We start from the raw sequence: 24,681 nt of genomic DNA, 5'->3' as shown, positions 1-24,681 counted from the left end.
TATGACCCATTGTTTTCCTGCGATCAATTGAATACTGTCATTTGCATTTAAAACGCTCTAAATTCGCACTGTCAATATGCCAAACAGCTGCTCGAGCTTTTCAGCATTCCATGGTGACAATCACACTATCATACATCATTGGCACCAGGATTTGCAATACTCTCAGTGTCAAAATTTTGTGGGTTTTTTTTAAGAGGAAAAAAAAAATCCTCCCCTCCCCCCAAAATACCCAAACCTGTGAAAAATCCACTTTTAAAATGATGGCGTTGGATGCTGCTAAGCAGGCCTTCACAGATGCCAACATATCAAAATTCATCTCTTTTCTTCCTCTCCTACAATTAAAAGGTAGTTAAGAAAGAGGCTGTTCCTGATAGACCCACCTTCTGTTTTCTCCTTTGTATGCGTATTATTCATTAGCAGTCTAATAAGAGTTTCAAAATGCTCTGTGCCTCTGCCAGCAGGGCATATGTATGTAGACATGTGCTTGTGACAGATAAGTACATAAACAGCATATTGGCACCAGAAAGACATCTGTGCCTAGAAAAACGCTTGTGATATGTACATAAATGACATTTTAGCTCTAGTCAAGTCCTTGTGGCTTTGAGAGGAATATGTGACTGTACTCTTCTCTGTGAATACTGAAAAGGTGCGCCTTAGACGGGAGAGTTTTCCCGAGGTTTACGGGGAGCCGGAGGATGCGGAGCAGCCCGGGTTGCGGCAGACGGTGGGAGAGCCGTGCCAGGGGAGGGTGGGCGCTGCCTCTGGCGCTGCCGCGGGCGCGGCCCCGGGGGGAAGCACCCGGCACCCCCAAATCCCACTCGCTGCATCCTGCATCCGGACGGGATGTGCCTGCGGGGCGGCGCTGGCAACGGCGGCGCAGCTCCCGGGGAGAAGGGAATAAAATCTTGGACCAAAAAGCCAGGGGTGATGCAGGGTCGGGGGGCACAGGGAGGGTTCCCTGCAGCACTTTCTGCTAACTGCATTTAATTAGCTGGCTGAAGTCTGAATGTGATCCCCTCACAACTGGCTTCAGAAAAGGGACAGAACAGCAGAAAAGGGACGTTTTGGACTCTAACAGAAGGGGACTGAGCATCCCATCTTCTGGGATCCTTCCCAGATGGCACAGGCAGACACTGTAGGTCTGCTCACACCACTTGGTTTAGGCTCATAATGCCTCAGTTTGTCCATTCCTGGTGACAGCTCCCTGACTTAGAGCTCTAATGAGCACTGGAAATGTTGTGGCCAGGAGGTTACAGCTCAGAGGTCTATGGTCCCAGAAATCCTACAGATTACCTGCACCTAGTCTGGGTGAGGCAGAGAAAGATGTAAAATTGGAGGCACTTTAGTATTCACCACACACACAGAGCAGTAAATACAGACTTGGCTTCCTGATTTTGGGCATTGAAGCCAAAGTCTGGGATATATGGGAGCCCTTATGTCCCAGTGAAATCACCCCAAGTGGGGAACTTTAGCCTAAGAAGTGAGTTCAACCATGTCTTTGCTGAGCTCACCCCAGGATGTTTGGGTGCTCCAGCACTTCCCATTCCTGGCTTTGTGAAATTACAAATCCCCTGCAGATTTCATTTGATCCAGTAAAGTAAATCCTGAAAGGAAATGAGTGTCCTAATCTGTCACTGACTCCAGGTTCATGAAGACTCACCTGTGCTGGACCATGAAACAGCAGCTGCACCTGCGTGAAAACCTTCTGGAATGTGGATTGGGGTGGTCGCTGCTGTTCAAGAGCTTGTCTGTGGTGAAAATGGCCTCAATTCCTTGGGTCTGACATAAAGAGGAGAGAAACAGCAAAATATTCCTTGCTGGAAATCAGGATGGGTCCTTGGACTTTGCTGAGCCTGTTTGTTGATGTGACCTAAGCACACGGCTCCCCGGGTGGGTGGGAGTCTCACACCTCCAACGTGATGGATGGAACAACAGTGGTGGATGAGCTGTTACTTGCCTGAAAAAAAGTGTTTTGGGGGAAAATTGTCTCCAGTCATTCTCATTTTGCATGTGATTTTTCCTACATATGTTTCTAATCATTAAGAAATTCTGTAGCTTAAATAATGCTCTGAAAGTACGGTAACTGTTGGACTACATTCTGTTGTAACCTTATTGAATTTCACTTCTCTGGAAAAAATAATGGGATACTATATCTTGAAAAACAAATGGTAATTGCATTTTTAACAGAATGTTTCTCTTTGTGTTTCAAAACCTTCTGCACACAGTTAGACATCTAGCCAGGGAAGAAGGTACAAAGCATATGGGCCAATTTCTGTCTCTTGGCTGTTCAAGATGCCTTAATATTCAGGCAGTGATGCATGCCTGTCCATGCAATATGGCACAATTTATCCACGTGGTATCCTTGAGCTCAGGTGAGGTGGTCAAAAGCTGTGTACTGGCATCAGGGGAGGTATTTGAGGAGAAATTGGGGGAAGGTGGGTCTACATCCTGTTCCCTACTAGTTGTGTGGGTGCACATCCTCTTATGAACTCAAATTTGTGTTATTTGATCTGCAGAACACCAAAGTTCCAGCATTCATGGTGCTGGCCAGAGGAACAGGTTCATCCTGCAGGTGACCAAGATCTTACAGACAAGGATCTGGTCAACACTGCTGAGATTGATGTTGTCCAACCTTTGCACTGCCCATGTGCCATGGCGATGTGACTTCCTCAGTGCTTAGGGGATTTGCACATCACCACGTGCTGAGAACTGGGTTGATTAAAGCCTAGGACCCAAAATAGAATCACCACAGTTTGATAACATGCTGGTGTTACTGTCTGCCAAGGTTAGGAGAGCCCTGGTAATATTGGAAGGCTCTTCCTTAATTCTTTGTAAATCTGGAGTGTTAAGAACTTTGTGAAGGGATGCATTTGGACATGTGAAGCTTCAAGGCAAAGGAATAGGCTTGAGGTTTCTGACTGACAAGACACATGTGAATACATGCAGAATGTGCTCCTCCTGCTAAAAATAACATTTCTCCTGTCAACCACGATGCACCCACCCCCACAACACCACCCAGAAGAACACATTAACACCTTGGCTTTGCACGTAGCCCGATTCACAGCAGCCACAAGTGGTAGAGGGATCTGCACTCTGTGCATGCTGACAAATCATATGGCACAGCGAGGAACAGAGGAGTGAAACTGGGCTAGCAGAAGTTGACGCCTTATCATCACAGTCCCTCTGAGCATGCTGTAGGCTGACACCTCCACCAACCGAGTCATCTCCCCGGTGCCAGGATGAGGAGCACGAGCCTGCTATCCTGATTTAGCCTCTGGTAAGCCAGGCTTGGCTTGCCACACCAGGAAGGCTGGAAGAGGCGCGTGGACGCAAGTGGTGCAGGAGCACCGTGGGTGCGCCGGCATGAGGAGAAGCAAAGCACATCCAGCCACTGCTGCTCACAGCTGTGCTATGGGGACATGTAAAATGTGCTTCATACACAAGGGATGTGAGATGTTGCTCCCATTGCTGTTCCCTGTTTGCTGCCTAATCCCATCTAGGAACCTGTAAATAACATTTCAAAGCAAGAAGGGTTGGGTTGCAGATAACTTTTGCCCCTAAAAAAGACTCCTGCCATAGCCAAGGTGCAGGTCTGTCAGATAGCCTGCTTGTGCTTCTAAGATAATGAAAGACAGGGACAGCAAAGCTTTTTAAAATGGTCAAAGACTAGAGAATACCAGATTTTTTTTCCCAATTATTGTTTCTTATGAAAAGCTGCATTTTTCTTCCTTAAAAATTAAAGCTTTCTTTAAAGCTGAAGATACAGTATCCCTGCCCATGGCAGGAGGTTGGAACCAGAGGATCTTTAAGTTCCCATTCAACCCAAACCATCATAGGATTCTATGGCAGTAAAAATTGACCGTCCTTCAGAATTTTTCATATTAAATTCTCATTCAACCCAAACCATCATAGGATTCTATAGCAGTCAAAATTGACCATCCTTCAGAATTTATCATATTAAGTTCTTGGCAAATAATTTGAAAACTCATTATTTATAGTTTTACTTTAGTATACATTAAGATTCTTTGTAAAAGTAAATTTTGTAAAGGGGAAGAAAAAAGGAAAGAGAGAGCTGGAACCAAGTTAGCTAAAAATCAGCAGGTGACACAAGACTCATTCCAAGTCACAGAGGTCACTGTCAGTCCACTGCAGCCTTCCCCCAGGACAGTGTGAAGCTTTATTCAAAGGAGATTTTCAGAAAACCCAGGAGATTTAAATACATAAGTTCCAATCCCACGGCAAGCACATGAGCCTATGTTCTCACTCTAGAAATTAAGCTCCTTTAACTCTCATTTGTGTGGCTGGGAGAGCCCTGGGCCCCTGCAGTTCTTCCCTTGTCTGAACCTCCCCTGATGGCTCTGGCAAAGCCAGGAAGGCTTTGGTGGGCACTAAAGGCACCCGGCCCTTTGCAGATGGTGCTTAGCACTTAACAGGATCAGCCCCTCAGCCCCTGGTGTGGTGTCCATCACCTCAGATGCCTCAGCATCCCTGAAAGTGTGTGACTCCCACCACATGTGATCAGCCCCATAAGCTGCTTTCACCTCACCTCGAATGTTTGCTGTGCTGATAATCCCGGGGTGTCATATAAAGGAGCCCTTGTTCAGGGCAAAAAGGAAGGAATGCTCTTCCATAAGGAAATCAGGGAGTTGAGAGAGATGTAAAGCTAAAGGTTTGCAAGATTGCTTTTGCTTGGCCAAATGTTGTGAGGTTTCAGGGTTGTTTTTGGAGATCCTGGTGTTTAAAGTTAGTTATTCAGCAGGTGGTCTGGCAGCAGCCGTATATGGAAAAGCAGCTTCCAGTCAGCTATCAGCATTTTAGCTTTTTTTGTTTCTTCTCCAGTTGTTGCTTACTCCTGTTTTAGCAAATGTAACACCAGAATCAGGTCCCTTCCTGGGATGAAAACCTGCGAGTTCATCAGCCAAGATGGAGCTTCAGTTTTGGCCTGATTTTGTGTCATTCTTGAAAAAGCTGAATGGTCGGATGCTCTTGGTGGTTCTGGTCATGTCTCTTTTGATTATTGACCTAGTGAAAAAGAGACGACCCAGGAACTTCCCTCCAGGGCCGCAGCTCTTTCCTCTCGTGGGAACCTTTGTGGACTTTAAGCAGCCCCTCCATCTTGCACTGCAGAAGGTAAGAGCTCCATGGACATTTTCCCTACTAACAATATCTTACCCTTCCATGACTCTTATCACCACACTGAGAAGCAGCAAGGGCAGTCTCTGCAGAGCTGAATATATAATAATCACATGAGATAGATGACCCTTCTTGGTTTTATCTCTCACTAGCATCTCCTCTTCCAGGGGAGTGGGATGGTCCAAAGGGAAAGAAATCCATAATGGAGGAAGACCTATATGTTCCTCCTCTTTCTTCCCATCTGACTGTGACCATTTCCTTCTGGACCCCAGAAAGGGCTCTGAAGGGCTGGGCCAGGCTGAGGGACAGGTGAAAAGTGCTGTGTGACAACTGAACTGTTTGGAGATCACCTCTGGAAATTGTCCTGTCACTGTCTTTGCTCAGAGGCCAACAATTCACCCCACCACATTTGAAAGAAACATTTAAAATCCTAAGTTATGTCCTGTGGCTTCTTCTGTGTTGCAGAAAGAGTCAATGATCTCTCTGGAAAGGTTTCCACAGCTTTGACTACCACGAGAGACAAAAAGAGAGAGATTTTATACATGCTGAGTATTCCTCTCTGAAAAGGTGGAAGAAGTTCTGACATGCTGTCTGCAAAAATCCTTTCTGGTGACTATTTGTCTCTTGCTTTTGCTTAGCAGGATGACACCAACCTGTCTACCCTGAGTGCTCTCAGGCCACCAGCATGGGTGGCTCCTGAGGGAATCCTTGGAGAAGGCTGAGGCAGTGAGTTTAGGATATTTTGTCGATACACACAGCTATTAAGAAAAATAATCCCATTTATTTACAAGTACACAATGACTGAGACACCCGTTTGGTCCCAGGCTGGTTTCACGAGTCACCACAGCAGTTTGGGGTGACCCTGTGTGTCCTTTCATGTAGATTCATTCTAAGAAGAGGATGAGCTCCCTGACAGAGAGAAGATATGATCCCCGTTTTACCCTTATACATCTCAGAGGAGACACTAATGCCAGCAAAGTCCATGCAAGGAAAATGGCCGCAATTTGGCCATAAATGCAGTCAGGCTTAAAATTAGAAGTACGTGTCCAGCAATAAGCAGTTAGAGCTCCTGTCTAAATGGGAGAGCTGGAGGAGAAACCACACTGCTCTAGACACAAAACTGATGAAAGGGATAATTTGTCATGGTTTGCTCTCAGCAGGAAGAGCCTGAGTGTGGTGACCCAGGTGGTGGGACAGAAAGGGACAGAGGAGATGCCCATCAGTTATGAAGCAACTCACATCCTTGTTACAAGCCAAACTGATGCAAACACCTGCTCAAGCCCAGGTCACACCAGATAACAAATATAAGCAATTCATCTCTCCCACACTACAGCTCTCCAGCCCGTTTTTATGCCTTCTCCAGCCTTCATGGAGTAGCTGAGATTGGATAGGACCTGCATGCTTGGGTTTGGGTTTCTCTGAAGTACCTTTGCTTCAAGCAGGGTTAAATTCAAAGTCAGATTTCCCTGTTCAAGGTCTTGGCCTGGAGAGTTCTGAAAATCCCCATCTTCTTGTTCTCAGAGGACAGTGGACTCTCTTTCAGCTTACGGGTCGGTACGGGAACATCTTCAGCGTGCAGTTTGGAAGTTTGACATTCGTGGTGGTCAACGGGTACCAAATGGTGAGAGAAGCTCTTGTCCACCAGGCTGAAATATTTGCTGACCGGCCAAATATTCCACTCCTCCAAGAAATATTTAGAGGCTTTGGTAAGCACAGCTACCAGGATTTCGGGACAAAATTTTCATCTCTTTGGAATGATAACTGTTAGAGGGAAAGAAACTGGTTGAATTCAACCCTTGTGAGCTTCACCTGTGAAATTTTGCACAGAGGAAGGCAAAAATACCAATAATCTCACAGGGGTATGTTTTAATCTCTGTGAGATTTAGGGATAAGGATGGGCTCAAAACCAGATTTTAATGAAAGAGGAGAAATAAATGCAAGCTGCCCAAAGATCGATACACTTGCAGCTTTTCCCTTTGGTTTTCATTTCTCCTTTACTTTTCCTGCCTGGGTTGCGCACAGCTCCAGAGACGGGGTGCTCCTGCCTGCAGCTCTGCCAACAGCGTGATAGTACTCAGAGTATTTTGGCTTACACCTTTTTTTCCCACGCAAAGTGACAAAGTAGCAGATTAAAGCAAATCCATAAAGCTAGATCTTTAGCATAAGCCAATTACTCTTGAATTTTAATTCCCAGGAAAAGCCATAGCCTTTTCCACATCCACGAGCTTTGTTTGCCTTGGTTTGGAGTTTTTGTCCATGGTGAATGGACATGGTTTCGAATCCTAACACTCACAAATGACCTAGAGAGAGGATTGTTCACCTGTTTTTTCCACCTACAGGGCTCATATCATCCAACGGGCACATATGGAGACAGCAGAGAAAGTTTGCTTTAGCAACACTGAAAAGCCTTGCTGTAAATTTTGAGGAAAAAGTGCAAGAGGAGAGTCGGTACCTCGTGGAGACAATTGAGGAGGAGAAAGGTGGGGGTTAATGCACAGCACTGTGCTCAGAGCTTCCAGCTAAATGAATGATGAGACGTAAAACTCTTACCCCAGCACAGCTCCAAACGTGCAAAACATTTCTTCAATAGCTCAAATCTCTATCTTACACTTCCAGACTGTGCCTTTTAGCACTTATTTTAGACCTCAGGCCTCCTATTTTAGCTGTTCCTTATTAATATTAAGCAAATATATATGAGGTGGTTATTAAAACATGAGTGTTTACATAGCTAAGGAAGTGTCATGCATTCTGCGAAGGAATAAACACAGCTCTCCTGCTATAAGGCACTTCCACTCAGAGGTTTAGTTAACCTCTGCTTGTCCTTGGTTTTGCGAAGTATTTTAAAACTTGTTTAGTCAGGCTTTCCCTTTGTATCACACACAAATGAAGCGTGTGCCTTGCTCTTTTATGGTCCAGCTTTTAAAAACTGCCAGAGGGATATTAGTAAGAATAATTTGTATGTTGGTACATGGGTGATGTTGCACTTCAGCTTTAAATAGAAGCAGATGGGGTTGAGCTAATTCTATGGAGCTATATATAGTAAACAAGAAAGATCTAAAAAGGAATTCTGAAATTATATACTAAACTTGCTCCATTTTAATTGCTGTTGCACTGAACAGGCCAAATACTCCATGTTGCCAATTGATTATAGTCTTCTATAGTCCTAATCAATAAACTAATTAAGCTGCTGGTTTGGGCCTTTCTTCCCATTAGTAATGACAAATAGTGATCATGTCCATCACTCTAATATCTGAGCACCAGCCCGGTTTAATTACTTTCTTGAAGAGTGGAGAGAGCAGCAGTGCTGGGAGGAGTGCCTTGCATTTCAAAGTGATGCTCAACAGCAGCTCAGGGCTGGACTGGGCTTGTCACTGAGATCAGTCTCTATCACAGCAAGTGGCTCTCCAGGCTGCCCAAGGAGATGGAGGTCTCTGCTCAGTAGCTCTCTCAGGGAACACAGATGTGACAAGCATCACATCACACTTCACTTTATAAATGGGCTCTGTGGGCCACATGAGCTGTTGCTGGGGTTTACAGGTGGGCACAGAGATCTGCAGCCGTCTCTCCCTCTCTCCTCCAGCTCCCTTGATTTCTCCATGGTGGACAACTAAAGCCCAGGGCAATGGTATTTTTGCAGTGTGGCTGTCCTGGGCTCCCTGCCCTGGGAAAAGCTTTGAGGGATCCTCTCCTGAAACTGGCACCAAAAACAGGTTGGATTGGGCAAAGTTGACAGCCGTAGCATGGCATGCTGCTTGTTTTCCCTAGAAAATGCTTCAGACCCTGCTTGGGCAGCTCAGTGCTAATGCCACTGCCTGCCAGCAGCCTGGGCTGCACACAGGACGGGATGTCCTGGCCCATAGTGCCCAGGCTCCAGTGGGATGGGGGGTACCCCAGGAGATGGGGTGAAACCTCACACCACCATGGGTGAGAAGAAGGTCTCACTCTGATTCACAGCTGTGGATCTGATAGATAATATGGTTTTGACTGAGACTGAACAGGAAAAACAAATGAAAGCTCTCTTTAGAATCATAGAATCATGGAGAGATTTATGTTGGAAAAGATCCTTAAGTTCATTGAGTCCAAACATTAACCCAGCACTACCGTGTTCACCACTAAACCACAGCCCCAGGTGCCACATCCACCTTTCAAACACTCCAGGAATGGTCACTCCACCACTGCCCTGGGCAGCCCCTTCCAAAGCCTGCCATCCTTTCAAATGAAGACACTTTCCCTCATATCCAGTCAAAATCTCCTCTGGCACGACTTGTGGCTGCTTCCTCTTGTCCTGTCCCTTGTTCCTTGGGAGAAAAGACCAACTCCCACCTGGCCACAACCTCCCTACAGGCAGTTTTCTTTCCTTTTCTTTCCTCCAGGACAGCCCTTTGACCCTCATTACAAAATTAACAGTGCTGTTTCAAACATCATCTGTTCCATAACTTTTGGGAACCGCTTTGACTACCATGACAACCGTTTCCAGGAACTGCTGCACTCCCTGGCTGAAACGTTGCTGCTCATCGGAAGTTTCTGGGGCCAGGTAAAGCCACTTGGATGTTTTTCCAGCTCCAGCTGCATGGAACAGCTCAGAAACTGGGAATTCTAAGGCATTGGTATAATCTACCTTTTCCTGTAGAAAAAGAGCCACGTTTAAAGGAAAATTACCAGGACAATTGTTTTACATTAGATTGGATTTATACACAAAGCATATCAGGAAAGCAAGGAAATAAGTCAAAATTATTGGGACACATGGAGGAAAAAAAAATACTACAGGATTGTGAAACCAATCTTATGCCTGACATAACCAAAAAACAACAGGAAAACCTTAAAAGAAGATCTTAAAAGAAAGATCTTAAAAGAAAATCTAAAAGGAAGAAGTACTAACACTGAAAATTCCTATATTTTCCCACACCCATATCCCAACCAGTTTCTTAAATAACTACTATTTATGAAAAAAAATTGAGATTCCAGGTTTAGAAACAAAATAGGTGGATTTGGTGATGCATTTTCTGCATGGCCACACACCATAGTCTGATTTCTGTCCCCTCCATAGGGACACACTAAGGGGCTCATCTGCCTCCACCTCACCTGTGGCCACCTCACATTAGGGGGCAGCTTTGGCCATTCAGTATTTGAGAACTTTATCAGGAGAAAATATCTGTCCAATTCTTATCTTGTTTGCACTTGTTTACGCCTATGTAAGTAAATTTGTACAAATTGGACAGTTACAGCAAGGCTGATTTTTTTCATGGTAGCAAGCAGAGTTAATCAATTAATTGAGAGTCCCATCCTCTCAACTCTGATACCTGCTCTATTCTAACTCAAAAAATGCTCTTTTGCTCTGTTTGATTTCTTACCAGCTTTATAATGCTTTTCCTTTGATCATGAGATGGTTGCCAGGACCCTTCAGGAAAATCTTCAGGCACTGGGAGAAACTTCAATATTTTGTGAAAGGTGTGATTGCGAAGCACAAGGAGGATTTGGACCAGTCCGAGGCAGGAGATTATATTGACTGCTACCTGAAGGAAATAGAAAAGGTAGGAAGTAAACAACGAAAACCACCTAAAGATTAACCCATAGAATGAGCAGAGAAGATTCAGGGCTATTTTGTCAGGGGAGTTCTTGCCTCACAGTTCTTGCCTTCCCCTCCCTACCTCTGCCACATCAAACTTCAGCAGCAGCAGAAGCCTGATCACTTAGAAACCCACAGATTTTTTTTTTTTTTCATTTGAAAGGATTTACACTTTGTCTTTCTCCCTTTTTCGTTCTGTCACACGGCGTAGGAGGACTCTCAGGGAACATGTTCATGTTTCTGTGAGCACTCGCACGCCTGTGTTTGCTATTGTGAAACTTGACATTTAAAAATGCTACCTGCTTTCAAGAGCCACTCTACAGCAACCAGGGTGTCTGTCAAAACAGTCCATAGGGCTTGAAATCCAGTGAAAGGCTGGAAATTTCCAAGCTCAGGTGTAGATAATAAAGGAGCAGTAGGACTTCAGTTACACACAGGTGATTTTGGATTGGGTTTTAAAAGCATCCCCTCCAGAGTAAGAGCTTTCATTGCCATGTTTTTCCTCCAAGTTTAAGGGTGATACCAGCTCCTATTTCCATGAGGAAAACCTGCTGTGCTCCACCTTGGACCTGTTCTTAACTGGGACAGAGACAACGGCGACCGCCATCCGCTGGGCTCTGCTCTACATGGCCGCGTACCCCCATATTCAGGGTAGGGCCACTCAGGGGTCCTTTGCTTAGCCCAAAACTCAGGGAACAGAGTTATCCCAGCTCTGCCACATCTTGGATATGCCTGTGCCCCACGTATCCTCTTGGGAACCTTTTGAAGACAAGTCTTAGGAGAAGCTATTGAGGGAACTGGGAGTGTTTAGCCCAGAAAAAAGGAGGCTTGGGGGGGACCTTCTCATGCTGTACAACTCCCTGAAAGGAGGGTACAGTCAGGTGGGGGTCAGTCTCTTCTCCCAAGGAACAAGTGACAGGACAAGGGGAAGTGGCCTCAGGTTGAGCCAGGAGAGGTTTAGGTTGGATATTAAGGAAAATTTCTTCACTGAAAAAGTTGTCCAGCCCTGGAACAGTCTGCCATGGGGAGTGGTGCAATCACCCTGGAAGTGCTCAAAAGGAGTGAGGATGTGGCACTGTGGTGGCCTGGCAGTGCTGGCTTAATGGTTGGACTTGATCATTTAAGAGGGCTTCTCCAACCCTAAAAATTCTATGAAGAGGGATATTTTTAATTTTTTTTTGCTCCCTGTAGAGAAAGTGCAGCAGGAGATCGACGCCGTGGTCGGGCAGTGCCAGCAGCCCTCGATGGCTGACAAGGAGAAGATGCCCTACACCAGCGCCGTGCTGAGCGAGGTCCTGCGCATGGGCAACGTGGTGCCCCTGGGGGTGCCCCGCATGGCCACCAGTGACACCACCCTGGCCGGCTTCCACCTGCCCAAAGTGCGTGGGGACCACCGGCCTTCATCCCTCCGGCCTTCATCCCATCAGTTTTCATCCCTCCGCCTTCATCCCACCAGTCTTCGTCCCACCAGCTTTCACTCCACCAGTCTTCATCCTGCCAGCCTTCATCCCAACAGCCTTTGTCCCACCAGAGCAGGGTCTTCACAGCCCAAGCCCCAAATCTCACCTGGAGGGGAACCAGTCAGCAGGATCTTACAGAAATATCACAATTATTTAGAAAATACAAGCCCTCTTGATGGATTCTGTGGGGCTGTTATGGATCTCACCTCCTTACAGAGGAGAATTGTAAGATCCTCATGGTGTTGGCTGTCATTGATCATTTTAAAAGGTTTATGCTTTAAATTTTGTAAAAGACACCCTCAACATGTTATGGGAATAGAGGAAACATAGGAAAGCAAACAGTTTGGGTTTGTTAATTCTACACAATATTAATAATCATCTATTCAAAGTAGCACTTGATGAAAGACAGGTAATGAGTACTGTTTCACACACACTGTTCTGCAATTACAAAAGCAAATATGGGATTTATATATAACTGGTCTCTTCCCTCTATATGACTGGTTGCACTGAGGCAAATTTTAAAAATTCAGGCATGTGCCTCCATATTGATTAGAATATTTCTCTTGCTGATGGAGAATGTGGAGATAAACCAGATTGGTTTTATTTTTTTCCTAAAAAAACACATTTTAAAAAATCAATTGAAAATTACTTGATTAAATTGCTTCAAGGTCCTATGGAAATGCAATGCTACCAATTTAAAGTTGGTTTGCATTACCATCACCTGTTACTGCAGCTCAGGATCCCGATCAACACAAGTGAACAATCCTGCAGGCTTTCACCCTAATTATGTAGCTTAGGGGGGGAAAAGGCCCGTTTTGCCCTTAAAACAGTGTAGTTTACAGAGCTAATAATAACCCAGTCTGACAACATTTCGACTCCTCTCCACCTCTCGCAGGGCACCACCCTGATGACCAGCCTGACTTCGATAATGTTCGACAAAAACGTGTGGGAGACCCCCTGACTCCTTTAATCCTGAACATTTCCTGGAAAACGGCCAGTACAGGAGGCGGGAGGCTTTTCTGCCCTTCTCTGCAGGTAGGGTGATGGATGCAGAGCTGGCTTTTCTTTTTGCAAGGCTTTTATTTCTTCCCCAAGACACTGCTTTTAGAGTAGGGGGTACTGCTCCTGTTCAGCTTCCAGCCCATCCCCACACTGAAAATCCCAGTCACAGTTAATAGAGGCTGCTCGGAGCGGGGAGGAAATAAATTTGTTACTGTGAGATAAAAAAAAAAAAAAAAAAAAAAAAAAGAAAAAGAAGAAAAAAAAGAAAAAGGCTTTTTCTTCTTGCAGAAGTTACATAACTGGGTTGTTCAGACAGTTTCCGCTCCTCGCCTCTCAGAACAGGCGCAGTTTGCTCGGCAGTAAACTTCTGGGGAAGCTTTGAGCAGATTGTGTGGGTGAACATTGCCACCTAACCTTTCCAGGAAGAAAAGCCGCCGCAGCCGGTGCGAGGCGGCGCGGCCCGGAGGAGCCTCGGAGCTGGCTGGGGCTCGCTCGGCACTCTGTCGGGTTCTTTGTGCTCCTTTTCCAGGCAAGAGGGCTTGTCCCGGGGAGCAGCTCGCCAGGACCGAGCTCTTCATCTTCTTCGTGGCCCTGCTGCAGAAGTTCAGCTTCCAGGCCCCAGCAGAGGCCGCGCTGTCCTTCGCCTTCACGCTCAGCCTCACGCGCTGCCCCAAGCCCTTCCAGCTCCGCGCCGTGCCCCGGCACTGAGCCGGGCCTGGGGCTGCCCCACAGCCCCCTCAGCCTCACAAACTGGGAAATCCCCTTCTCCTGACCACCCTGCAGCCTCACAAACTGGGAAATCCCCTTCTCCTGACCACCCACCCCAGAGATTTTGGGCTGAAATGATGGGCCCTGGCGGTCCAGCACCCGCTGGTATCCGGGTGGCAGGGGAAGGGCACAAGGGCCCCATCCTGCCCGCTGCAGCAAACACAACCCTTGTGGCTCTTCCCTTCACCTCATTTCTGCTCCCTGCTACCAGTCTGACAAAATGCATGGATTTAAAAGCCTTATTCACTAATTCCCACTGTCAGGAATTCCCAGAAAGGTTTCTGCCAGCTGCAAAAGCATGGTTTGATGTTGACTTTTCCATGGGGAGCATGTCCATCACCCAGAGACCACTTAGCAGCCCCTAATGCTGCAGCACCCAAATAGCCAAGGGCTCCTGAGGTGTCCCTGCTCAGAGCAAGCTGCTGGCCTTGGACACAAGCTCTGGACTCAAGACTCAGCATCAGTTTGGGTTTTCAGGTGGCCACAGCCAATCCTGAGCCTCAGGGGAGCTTGGCCTCAGAGTGGTGGACATTCCCTACAGCACCACATTGCTGCTGTGTGATGGAAATCACAGAATCAAGGAATAGTTTGGCATGAAAGGGACCTTAAAGACCAACCCCTCTGCCATGGTCAGGGACACCTTCCACAAAATCAGGTTGCTCCAAGCCCTGTCCAACCTGGCCTTGGATACTTCCAGGGATAAAAAATATCTAAAATATAAAATAGATCTCTGCAGCAGCAGCAGCAAGCATTGTTTTGGATCTCAAAGAGTACATGGGAATTTTAATTACGAGGCTACAGGGGAGTAGAAGCTGCTTCTACCAAGGCCCAAATCAAGTGGGATGGCACAAGGAGCTGTTCCTGCTCTTTGTGCCATCCCACAAAGAGCTTGCTTCCCACTTCTCACCTGCTTCCAGCAGGTCTGGAAGCGCTATAAAAAATGTGATATAGCAATTTTATATTAGAAAAGCAAAAGGTTTGTGCTAGTAAAATACAAATCAGAAAAGCTGCAACAAAATAATCCCCTGGGGTTGTTGGGGAGCAGTTCACCTGAAGCACAGCAGAAAGGGAACAGCAGAGTTGGAAGGGTCATGCCCGTGGCGGCTCAGTGGTGGCCCTCAGGAAGGAAGTGTTGGAACAGTGGTTTTGTGGTGGGAAGTCACAAGTTCAGCACTTCCCCTCTGCTTCTGGCAAAGATTTGTGTCTCTGTGACCAGCAAGGACGTAGCGGGGGGACGAGGTAGCAGCTGGGACAGGGCACCCTGCACTATGGACACAGCTTCTGCCAGGCCTCTTTGGAGTTAAGAGTTAATTAAATATGCAACTTGTAGAGAATTTTTCCATTTATGTGACCATTTGTGCTTAAAAATGCTGTCTCCTGTGTGCTTCAGTTTGGACTATAGTCACAGCAAAGATTCTTCTTCTTGGTTTTGTTGGTTTTTTGCTTCTTACCTTTCATAAGTGACTTTTCTGTGGGTACCCACGTAGGATATGGAATAGTTAACAGGAAAAGAGGATTACATTGAGTTTCATTTGCACTGGTTTTCTCCTCTGTCCCCGGCAGTAGCAGCTTTGCTGCGGTACAAAGCAATCCCTGTGCAGTGGCAGATTTATGCCACAGGGGAGAGTCCTCTGCACATCACATCCCTGCCATGCCGGGCACACGGGGATTCTGTCACATAGCTGTCCTTCCGACTGATCGCTTTAATCCTATTGCGTTTTTAATTATTGTTTCAGTCACGGGCTCCCATGTTGTGTTTTTGTCTTTGTAAAAGAGAAAACATAAAAGATACAAGGACTCTTTTCACCTATGAAGTCTTCAACACCACTCAGGACTAGGCACTGGTTTCTCTCCATTTTTGTTTTCCTTCTGCTGTAGGTCTGACCTCTGGCTAATGGCTGCAGCTTGTATTATTTGTACTGGTTTAGCAAATAAATATTGATCTCTTCTCTCTTTCAGTTCCAACTTGTGTTTCTTCTTTGGAGTTTCCTCCCCTACTCCTGGAGAGAATAAATTATTGAAGTGATCTTTTCTTTTCCTTTAATTAAATGTAATGATGCCATACCTTAAAGGCAGGAGGCATGAACTTGTTTAATTTTCAAGTGGATCCTCTCATGTCACTGCTGGTGAACACATGCATCTCCAGAGGCTCATGCCTAAGTGTGCTTAAAAACCAGAGATTAAAAGAGATATTCTCAAAAACAGGCCTCTCCCCTTAAAATTCCACAGTAAAACAGACATTTGACTTTTCCAGCTTCCCAAGTGTAAGGCTATGGAGAACATGTGTATGGCATCACAACAGTGGCTCTGCTGCTTTGTCATCAGCACTGGACAATCCCAACAGCCACAACTGATGGCCCCAAAAGAGAGAAAAGGCACCCAAAACGTCCCCCAGAGCAAGAGGAGGCAGCTGATGACTGCAAGAGGCTGTGACAGAGCCACATGGTGCAGGGGCAAAGTGCTGCTGCTCCCTGCTTCTTTCACAGTAAAACACAACAAACACATCAAAGTTCCACAATGTCCATGTGCATGAACACCACCCTAACCCAGAGCTGCTCCTGGGTGGGAAAATGCAGCACATTCTGCTGTCAGCTCCCACCAAAGGGCACCAGCCTGCAGAGCTGGGCATCTGCAGTGGCTTCTCACCACCTTCATCAGCTCTGTGGGGCTTTGGGAGCAGCTTCCCCGTGGGCTGTGACCCAAAGGACAAGGCAGGTGGGAAGGGGTGTCTGGAGAGCTCAGGGCATGGCCAGAGCCAGCTGCTCTGCCTGCGCTGCTCTGGTGGAGATCAGAAAATGTTGATGCTCAGGAAGCGCCGAGTTCCGGGACAGCTGTTCACTCCCAGCCCACGTCACCCAGACACACGGAAACACAAAACTCAGTCAGATGGGTTGGGAAAGGTTGTGCAACCTTATCTCAGGCGTCCCCTGAGACCTGGGGCTTGGCCCGGGACTCTTCATAGCAGGAAGCGAGCTGCTGTAAACAAGGAAAGCGCGAGGCTCTCCGAGCAGCTGGAGACTCCCTGAGAAGCTGAAACTGGGACGTAGCGCGGTGAGGACACCTGGGAAGGAGGGAGCAGGGTCATCCTGGGAGATGGGTTTGTGGGAGCTGCATGCCTGAACTGCCAGGTTTTAATCTCAATCCCACTAAGCTCATTTCTGTCCTTTAGACAAGGGCATGGAGCACTGGGGTTTAGTAAAGTACTGAGGGGAGTCTGGAGGGGAAGGAGGAAGCTGGGGGTGTTCTGGTTCATGGTGGGTTTGTTTTAAATCAGATGAGAGGGAATATTTCAGTTTAATCAAGAAGGGGTTTAATCCTGTGTGAAAGCTGGGAAAGCATGAGTCTGAATGTAGCCCCAAGAGCAGGCTGCAAAAGCCACTCCTTGCTGTCCTGTGTTTGCACCCACAGCTGTGCCAGCACATCACCCATCTCCCCCGGCCCTGGGGGCCTCAGTGGTGCCCTGTGAGCTCAACCTGCCTGACCTGCTGTGGAACACGTCCCTGCCGACCCCCAGCATCCAGCCATGCTGCAGTTCCTCTGGGACAGCCTCTCCCTCCAGACATTCCTCATCTTTCTCTTCATCTTCCTGCTCATCGCAGACTACATGAAAAACAGAAATCCAAAGAATTTCCCTCCCAGCCCCCTCCGCCTGCCCTTTTTGGGGCACCTCTACCTCATAGATTTCAAAGATCCTGTGGGCGCAGTGCAGAGGGTACGTAGGTGGTGAGCAGCATGGGGAAGGGATGGAGGGATTGCAGATACACATCCCCAGGCATGCAGGGAAAGGGATAACCCAAACCCCACAGGTAGTGGAGGCAGGCAGGAGGTTTGCCCTCATCGGTGACATTTACCTGAGTACAAGCAGGGTGACAAGTGCCGAGTGATTCCATGGGCAAAGGTCACAGCATGATCCCACAGGTGCAGTCACGGATATACAAACCCAACAGGTCCGAGTGGGGGCTGGAATGGGGTGGAACAAAAACTGGAAAAACATAGGACCCAAAAATCAAACCTGGTGAGGTTTGCTTGATTTATGGCCAATTAACATAATCCCAATCACTGATTTAGGAAAAGAGGAAAAAAAAACCTGCCCTCAGGCAGAGTGCACACATTCTGTCTCCCCTCCCACTCTTCCCTTATTTTTACCCATGTCCCCTGACAGGGGTGTCCTGGTCTCACCGGGAACATCCATTGCAAACGAAAACCCCTTTTGTTTATGTCCCCTCCCAGCTAGTTAAAAGATATGGTGACATCTTTGGCATGCACATGGGCGGCATGAAGTTTGTGATGGTAACTGGGATGCGCTTGGTGAAGGAAGTGCTCGTAAACCAAGGGGACAAGTTCCTGGACCGCCCTGACCTTCCCGTCGATGAGGGGATCTTCAAGAAGATTGGTGAGTTACCCCTCAAGACATGCCCCAGCTGTAAGGTCCAAGCCTCGACCCTGCAGAGGTCTGAGTCAGCTGGAGACAAGGCAGAGCCCTGGAGCTTTTCTCCCTCAGTGGGAGATTGGCCTTGGCTCACAGGGGTGTTCCTGTGTTCCTGCCAGGACTGATCTCCTCCAATGGGCACCTGTGGAAGGCACAGAGGAGGTTCACCCTGACCACACTCCGGAACTTCGGCCTGGGGAAGAGGAGCCTGGAGGAGCGCATCCAGGAGGAGTGCCGATACCTCATGGATGTGTTTAGGGATGAGCAGGGTGAGTGCATCCAGGAGGAGTGCCGATACCTCACGGATGTGTTTAGGGATGAGCAGGGTGAGTGCATCCAGGAGGAGTGCCGATACCTCATGGATGTGTTTAGGGATGAGCAGGGTGAGTGCATCCAGGAGGAGTGCCGATACCTCACGGATGTGTTTAGGGATGAGCAGGGTGAGTGCATCCAGGAGGTGTGCCGATACCTCATGGATGTGTTTAGGGATGAGCAGGGTGAGTGCCATGGCCCTCAGCAGCTGTGAGGGCAGGAATTGGTGGGGCCTGTAATAATGTCACTGCATGCTGAAAAATACCACACCTTGCAAGCAATGCTTCAACACTGCCAGCATCCCTGCTCCTTCCTACAGGTGCTTTGCCTTCCAACTGGCTGGGGAATGCAGCCAGGCAACACCCACAGCATTATTCACAGCCCACCTTCAATCTATTCCTCTCTGGGAAATACTGTGTGTGCATAAATGCTGATGTTTCCAATGAATTCAAATGACATCCTGCAGACCTTGTTTTCAGAAGTAAACAAACATCTCCATAAGCTGATTGAACTGGGACCACTGGGCTTGCTCTGCCAAGCTTGGCCAGCTCATGGGGTCAGCCGGGCACCCCAGGAAAGCACTGACATAGGACAGTGCCCATTAGGGGCCACTCATTTCATTCATATTTCTTGACTACTTTACCTCTGACGTGTTTTCTTCTTTTCTGAGAAGAATGGAAGAGAACTGATCTTTCTCTTCTCCAGGGAATCCTTTCAACCCTCAGTTGAAAATCACTAATGCTGTTGCAAATGTCATCTGCTCCCTCATCTTTGGCAATCGGTTTGACTACCACGATGATGATTTCCAAAGACTGCTGAAGCTGATGAATGAAATGACTGCTCTCCATGGGGCTGTCTCAACCCAGGTACAGCCCTCCTGCCACCAACTCAGGGCATAGTTTCTTCTCTGGAGTCAATCTTAAAGTCACAGTGTTGTCATCACCTGTCATTCTCTGTTCCTTTACACAGGGTAGATCTGCCTGTCATTTCTTTCTACCTTCTGTTTAAGTTGTGCCATTCTCACACTGCTCTCTCTCATCCAAAATCACTTTTCCTGCCCACTGATTGCCAACCTGCCTGCTGAAATAGTGGGTAACACACAAGTTACCCCATAATGAGAATTCTGCTCTCCTGGAGCTGAGCTGTTTCCACCCAGTCCAGAAATTCAGCAAGAGCAATCGCAGGCTGAAGTCTTGATGTCAGAAAAGTTTTTAAAGTCCTTTATTCAACTTGCCTTTCTCCTTTTGTATTCAAAGCTGTACAACAATTTCCCATCTATAATGAAGTATTTACCTGGAGCCCACCAAACAATTTTTAAATACTGGAAGGTTTTGGAAAATTTTATGCAAGAGCAGATCAACAAACACAAGGAGGACTGGAACCCCTCAGAGAGCCGGGACTACATCGACAGCTACCTGCTGGAGATCTCCAAGGTCAGCAATGGGGAGAAGACCCTCCTGGAGTGGGGCTGAGAAACCAGAAGGGATGGGAAACGAGCCCAGATTCTCTGAGCTGCCTGTGTAGCCTTTTATGAGCTCAGGACAGACATCAGGTTCAAGCCACTCATCAGCAGGATGGGGATGCGAGGGGTCAGCAGCATCTGCCGAAATCCTTGGGGTGGTCTGGACCAAGCCTGGTGCCAGGACACCCTCACTGTTCCTGTGGCACTAACACTCCTTCTCCTGAAGGACCACAACAGTGGCACCTTCCAGGAGGAGCACCTCATGGCCTGCTCACTTGACCTCATGTTTGCTGGGACTGAGACCACGTCCTCAACGCTCCGATGGGCTTTGCTGTTTATGGCCATACATCCAGAAATTCAAGGTACAATTTACAAAAACATATTTTGCCTTGCTCTTATCCCTCAAAGCTTTGTGAGAGACCAGTTGGGAGCGTCCCCACACTCACATAAGAGGTCCCTTGGTAGACCCTTACAGCAATACCCTTGTGTTGTTCCAAGGGTTTTTCCCTGGGCTCATTCCTGCTCTTTCCCAGCCCGGGTGCAAGCCGAGATCGATGCGGTCATTGGCCAGGCACGGTCACCAGCCCTGGAGGACAGGAACAAGCTGCACTACACCAACGCTGTCATCCATGAAGTGCAGAGGAAAGGCAACGTTATCCCTTTCAACGTGCCAAGAATGGCATCAGAGGACACCTACGTGGATGGCTACTACATCCCAAAGGTAAACTCCAGAGTGCTGGCTCTCCAGGGACACTCCCAGCTCCCCAGGCACGGTGCCAGGCCAGCTCCCTCCTGTGCAGACACTGTCCCTGCCCTGTCCAGAGTTCACTCCTGCTGAACATGGATTTTTCCATCCAACGTTCTCCAGCTCCCTGAGTAGTGCCCCACCCCACACATGCCTTTGAGGCACAGGTCCCAGCTCCCAGCTCTTACAGGGACTTTAGCCCAAGATTACAACAGATAAAAATTATGCTGATGAGGGAAAATGCAGTTACATAACTGCACTTCCAAACAGACAAGAAGTAGAAAATCTGGGCTTGCAGTGGGATGTTGCACAAATAATTTCAGTAGAATTTGACTAAGGATGTTCTTCATGGAGAGGAGACTGGAAGATAAAACTGCCCCTCCTGCTGTCAGTGCAGGAGTGTGATTTATTTTTCTTTTTTCCTCTTAGGGCACTATTATAATGACAAATTTAACCTCTCTGCTGTTTGACAAGAATGAGTGGAAAACCCCTGATAGTTTTAACCCCGAGCATTTTCTGAAGGATGGGAAGTTCTGGAAAAATGAGTATTTTCTACCATTTTCTACGGGTAAGATTTGCTGAATTATGGTCCACGTGGGCTTGAGTTTCCAACTGCAGGGTGGAGACAGGGAGGAAAACAGCAATGGAAAGGGCAGATGCACCCTGGAGGTGCTGATCAAAATGCTCCCATTGCCTCCCCAAAGCACCACAACCACACTTGGAGCCCTTTGTCTTTCACATGCACAGAAGAGAAATGAGGAGGAATAAAAAAACATGTAAATTCCAGAGAACTTAGGAACAACTTCACTGAGGCCATTGCTCTGCTTCCACATGGCTGAGCTCGCCAGGGGCCTGGTGAGCTCAGCCCCAGGAACCCTGGGGAACCCTCACCAGCAGCTTCCATGGGGAAATTGCTTTCAGCACCTGCTTTTACACCAGCACCACACATCTCTGGTAGCTCTCTTAGGTGAGCTGTCCCAGCATGGGCACATCCAGGTCATGTGTGTATGTAAAGTCATGCAGTCTGGGGGGAAGACCATGCTGTAATGCCAAAGTATTATTGGGAAGCTTGGTTTGGATTGAAAAACTCACCCAGGAATGGGGTAGCACAGCTGGCACACAGTCCTAAGGGCAGGCAGAAGCATTTTCAGCCGCAAAAGCACACTCTGAGGATGCTGTGGGTTCTGTCTCCACAGGGAAGCGTGCCTGCCTGGGAGAGCTGCTGGCCCGCTCCGAGCTCTTCCTCTTCTTCACCTCCCTGCTCCAGAAATTCACCTTCCAGGCACCCCCAGGCACCACACTCAGCCCCCGGCCCATGATGGGCATCGCAATGGCCCCACAGCCCTACAAGATCTGTGCTGTGCCTCGCTAGGGGAGCCTGGGCCACCATCCTCACATGGAGAATCCTTTGTCAGGGCTGCTGAAAACAAGCCCTTGACAGCTCTAGTGGGAGGCTAGGTGGTTTATTTCTTTCAAAGCAATTGTAAAATCTTTTCACAATTAGACCTTGCACTCTGTATCCCATGATGGTGTGATCATGGGATCAGCCTAGGAGCTTCCAGGGCATTATTAGGCTTGCCCTATGGCACTGTAAATTAATGAGGGGCTTGGGGATTCCCTAATTTGGTGATGGATGGCCATGGTTCACCTTGGCAAAATGAGGGACACTAGAGACTGCACTGTGGAACTTCCCACTATGGCTGGGTACAGTGGGAGAGCAATACCAGCCTTTGTTTTATAACATTAACACATTAATTAATTTGACATTTCCTTAATATGTACTTATCTAAAAAACAGTCACTCTCTAAAACTTGTCTCATACATAATAAATCTGTATCAAAGCATTTTTGTCATGAAGTGTTCTGCCAAGTGAAGACCAGCACAGGCCGTGTCCAGCAGGGGCTGTAGGCTTTGGCCATGCCCTGTGTCTCTGTCCCTGCACTGAAGGAGGTTGGCACTGTAAAAGCAAAGGCAACTCCTACAGAAGTATGGAAAAAATGATCCTGGCAGCACAGCTAGAATTACAATATGCAAAATCCTCTGTTTACCTGCCCAGCATCATGGAGTGGCTGGTGTGTCCAAGGGCAGAGGGGTGAGCTCCAGTTCAGCTGCACTCAACAGTCTGAGGAGGAAAAGGGTGCCTTGGGAAATAACAGCAGCAAGTTACTATTTTGAACCATCATCTACACAATGAAACAGTCCCAAGATTGGCAGCCAATGGTTAACACCAGTAAAGGCACTGAACTGGGAAACAGCTGCACCCCAAGGAGCCTGTTGAGACCTCCAGGCAGAAGCTGCAGCTCCCAGGAGCAGGATGGGAAATCAGGAAATCAGCACAGCACCAGGAACACACACCTCCAGCTCCTGCTCTCCTGCTGAGGAAATGAGCAGAAAGCAATCTTCTCCTTTTTTCAATTTTCCCTGGAGTACGACTCACCTCTTCCTAGAGGAAGCAAATTCCTCCCAGGTGAACGCAGCTTCTGGCACAGCTCCTTCAGCACTGGCTGGGTGGGGGTTCTGCCACCTCCTCTGATTTTCTGTGCCAGTGGAAACAAGAGTTTGGGCTGAGATACTGTTCCTGGTATTGAGGCTGTTTCACAGACCCGGTAAGGTGGAGAAATGAGGACACATGGTGGGACACAAACCAGTCCATTTATTAAATGCTGATTTGTCTCATCCCACTCCTAGGATGAGAACAGGTTCTCATCTCTCTCCTAGGGAGAACCTGGTCCACCCCAGCTCTCCTCATGCTAGCTGCCCTCCAACCTGCTGCTGGCATGGGCTCCTACACCTCCTGTTTCCAGCAGAAACAAGAAAGTAAACTGACTTTCTAGACCTGATCTCCTTTCTTTTCATTCTCTGAGAGAAAGGGAAGGCTGCAAGTGGGCTGCATGCCTGGAATTGACTGGGGAACAGCTGTAAGTTTCTGCTGCGTGAGCAACTCCCAAAACAATTCCGGTGCACAGGTGTCATCTGACTGTTTTGTGGTACTTTTTCCCCCCAGTGCTTTGCTCAGATTCCCATTTCCTTTCCCAAACTGCTGCTCTATCCAAAAGTTTCCTCCATAGACCTCTGCTCAGTTAAACTGCAAAAGAAGAATGCATTGCATAGGCTTCTTGAATATTTTGCCCCCTCCACCTAAACTATCTCCCACACGTGACTGACCACAGCTCCTCCTTTCCTTTGCTCTCAGGGCTGTAATCCTGTGTTCCTCTTCCAGGGACACCCCTCACCTGAACACACAGAGCTCCTGCTGCAGTGCTTGGCTCTTCAGGAGCTGCCAGAGGATGCAAACAGGGCCAGGACTGAACACACCCTGCAGCTCAGCTCAGGCTTCCTGCACAGCTGAGCAGCTCTTCCCTTCTCCCTCACACACCTGCCCACTTTGGTTTCAGTGTCTGAAACTGCTTTTATGTCCAGCCTCAGCAAGCAGGAAAACCAGTTCTTCCATAATGGCTTCACCCCCTCTGAGACAGGCCCTTCCACGCTGGGCAATCAATGCAGCTCCTCATCCTCAGATCTTCACTCCACAGGGCTGAAGGCTGCCAGTCTTCACCAACAGCACTTCTGGGCAGGGGGTAGTGCTCAGGGAATGAGAGCTGGCAATGGGACTAAGGATGGAGCGCATAAGTCACCTGCAGAGCAGGCTGGACAGGGCAGTTTTCCCAACAAAAGCAAGAACAGTGATTTAGAGCTGTACCTGTGCTCTGTGTCCTCTCAGGTGGGGCTGAGAACAGGCACAGACCCTCACCCTCCTCAGCAGCAATAATTACTGAGGTCACTCTACAGCCCATCTGCAGAGGG

The 24,681-nt window shown here is 47.8% G+C and overlaps 2 protein-coding genes and 1 long non-coding RNA gene across 5 annotated transcripts in view; all 3 read left to right on the top strand.

The window, feature by feature from the left end:
• Nucleotides 1–2,178, top strand: part of LOC118689570 (uncharacterized) — a 57,926-nt gene extending 55,748 nt beyond the window's left edge. For all 3 annotated transcript variants that reach the window (XR_004980641.2, XR_004980642.2, XR_004980643.2), the window contains one exon: nucleotides 1,645–2,178. This is a non-coding gene — a long non-coding RNA (uncharacterized LOC118689570). The remainder of the gene's footprint in view (nucleotides 1–1,644) is intronic.
• A 2,745-nt stretch (nucleotides 2,179–4,923) lies between these two features.
• LOC118689791 (cytochrome P450 2J2-like) lies at nucleotides 4,924–13,951 on the top strand. Its single transcript, XM_036388262.1, is given in 10 exon segments — nucleotides 4,924–5,130; nucleotides 6,677–6,839; nucleotides 7,473–7,613; nucleotides 9,507–9,667; nucleotides 10,488–10,664; nucleotides 11,209–11,350; nucleotides 11,891–12,078; nucleotides 13,055–13,114; nucleotides 13,116–13,194; nucleotides 13,691–13,951. Coding segments are annotated over 10 exon segments (1,497 nt in total). The 3' UTR covers nucleotides 13,870–13,951.
• A 2,948-nt stretch (nucleotides 13,952–16,899) lies between these two features.
• On the top strand, nucleotides 16,900–22,713 carry LOC118689793 (cytochrome P450 2J2-like). Its single transcript, XM_036388263.1, has 10 exons — nucleotides 16,900–16,980; nucleotides 17,338–17,641; nucleotides 18,160–18,322; nucleotides 18,478–18,627; nucleotides 19,376–19,536; nucleotides 19,927–20,103; nucleotides 20,359–20,494; nucleotides 20,666–20,853; nucleotides 21,307–21,445; nucleotides 22,074–22,713. The coding sequence occupies exons 2-10, from the start codon at nucleotides 17,453–17,455 to the stop codon at nucleotides 22,247–22,249; spliced, it is 1,479 nt and encodes a 492-aa protein (XP_036244156.1). The 5' UTR covers nucleotides 16,900–16,980; nucleotides 17,338–17,452; the 3' UTR covers nucleotides 22,250–22,713.
• The last annotated feature ends 1,968 nt before the right edge of the window (nucleotides 22,714–24,681 follow it).

The sequence above is a fragment of the Molothrus ater genome, chromosome 9 (genome assembly GCF_012460135.2).
Source record: "Molothrus ater isolate BHLD 08-10-18 breed brown headed cowbird chromosome 9, BPBGC_Mater_1.1, whole genome shotgun sequence".
Classification (NCBI taxonomy): domain Eukaryota; kingdom Metazoa; phylum Chordata; class Aves; order Passeriformes; family Icteridae; genus Molothrus; species Molothrus ater.
Note: the sequence above shows the minus strand (reverse complement) of the source record. Positions and strands in the feature narration are given on the sequence as shown.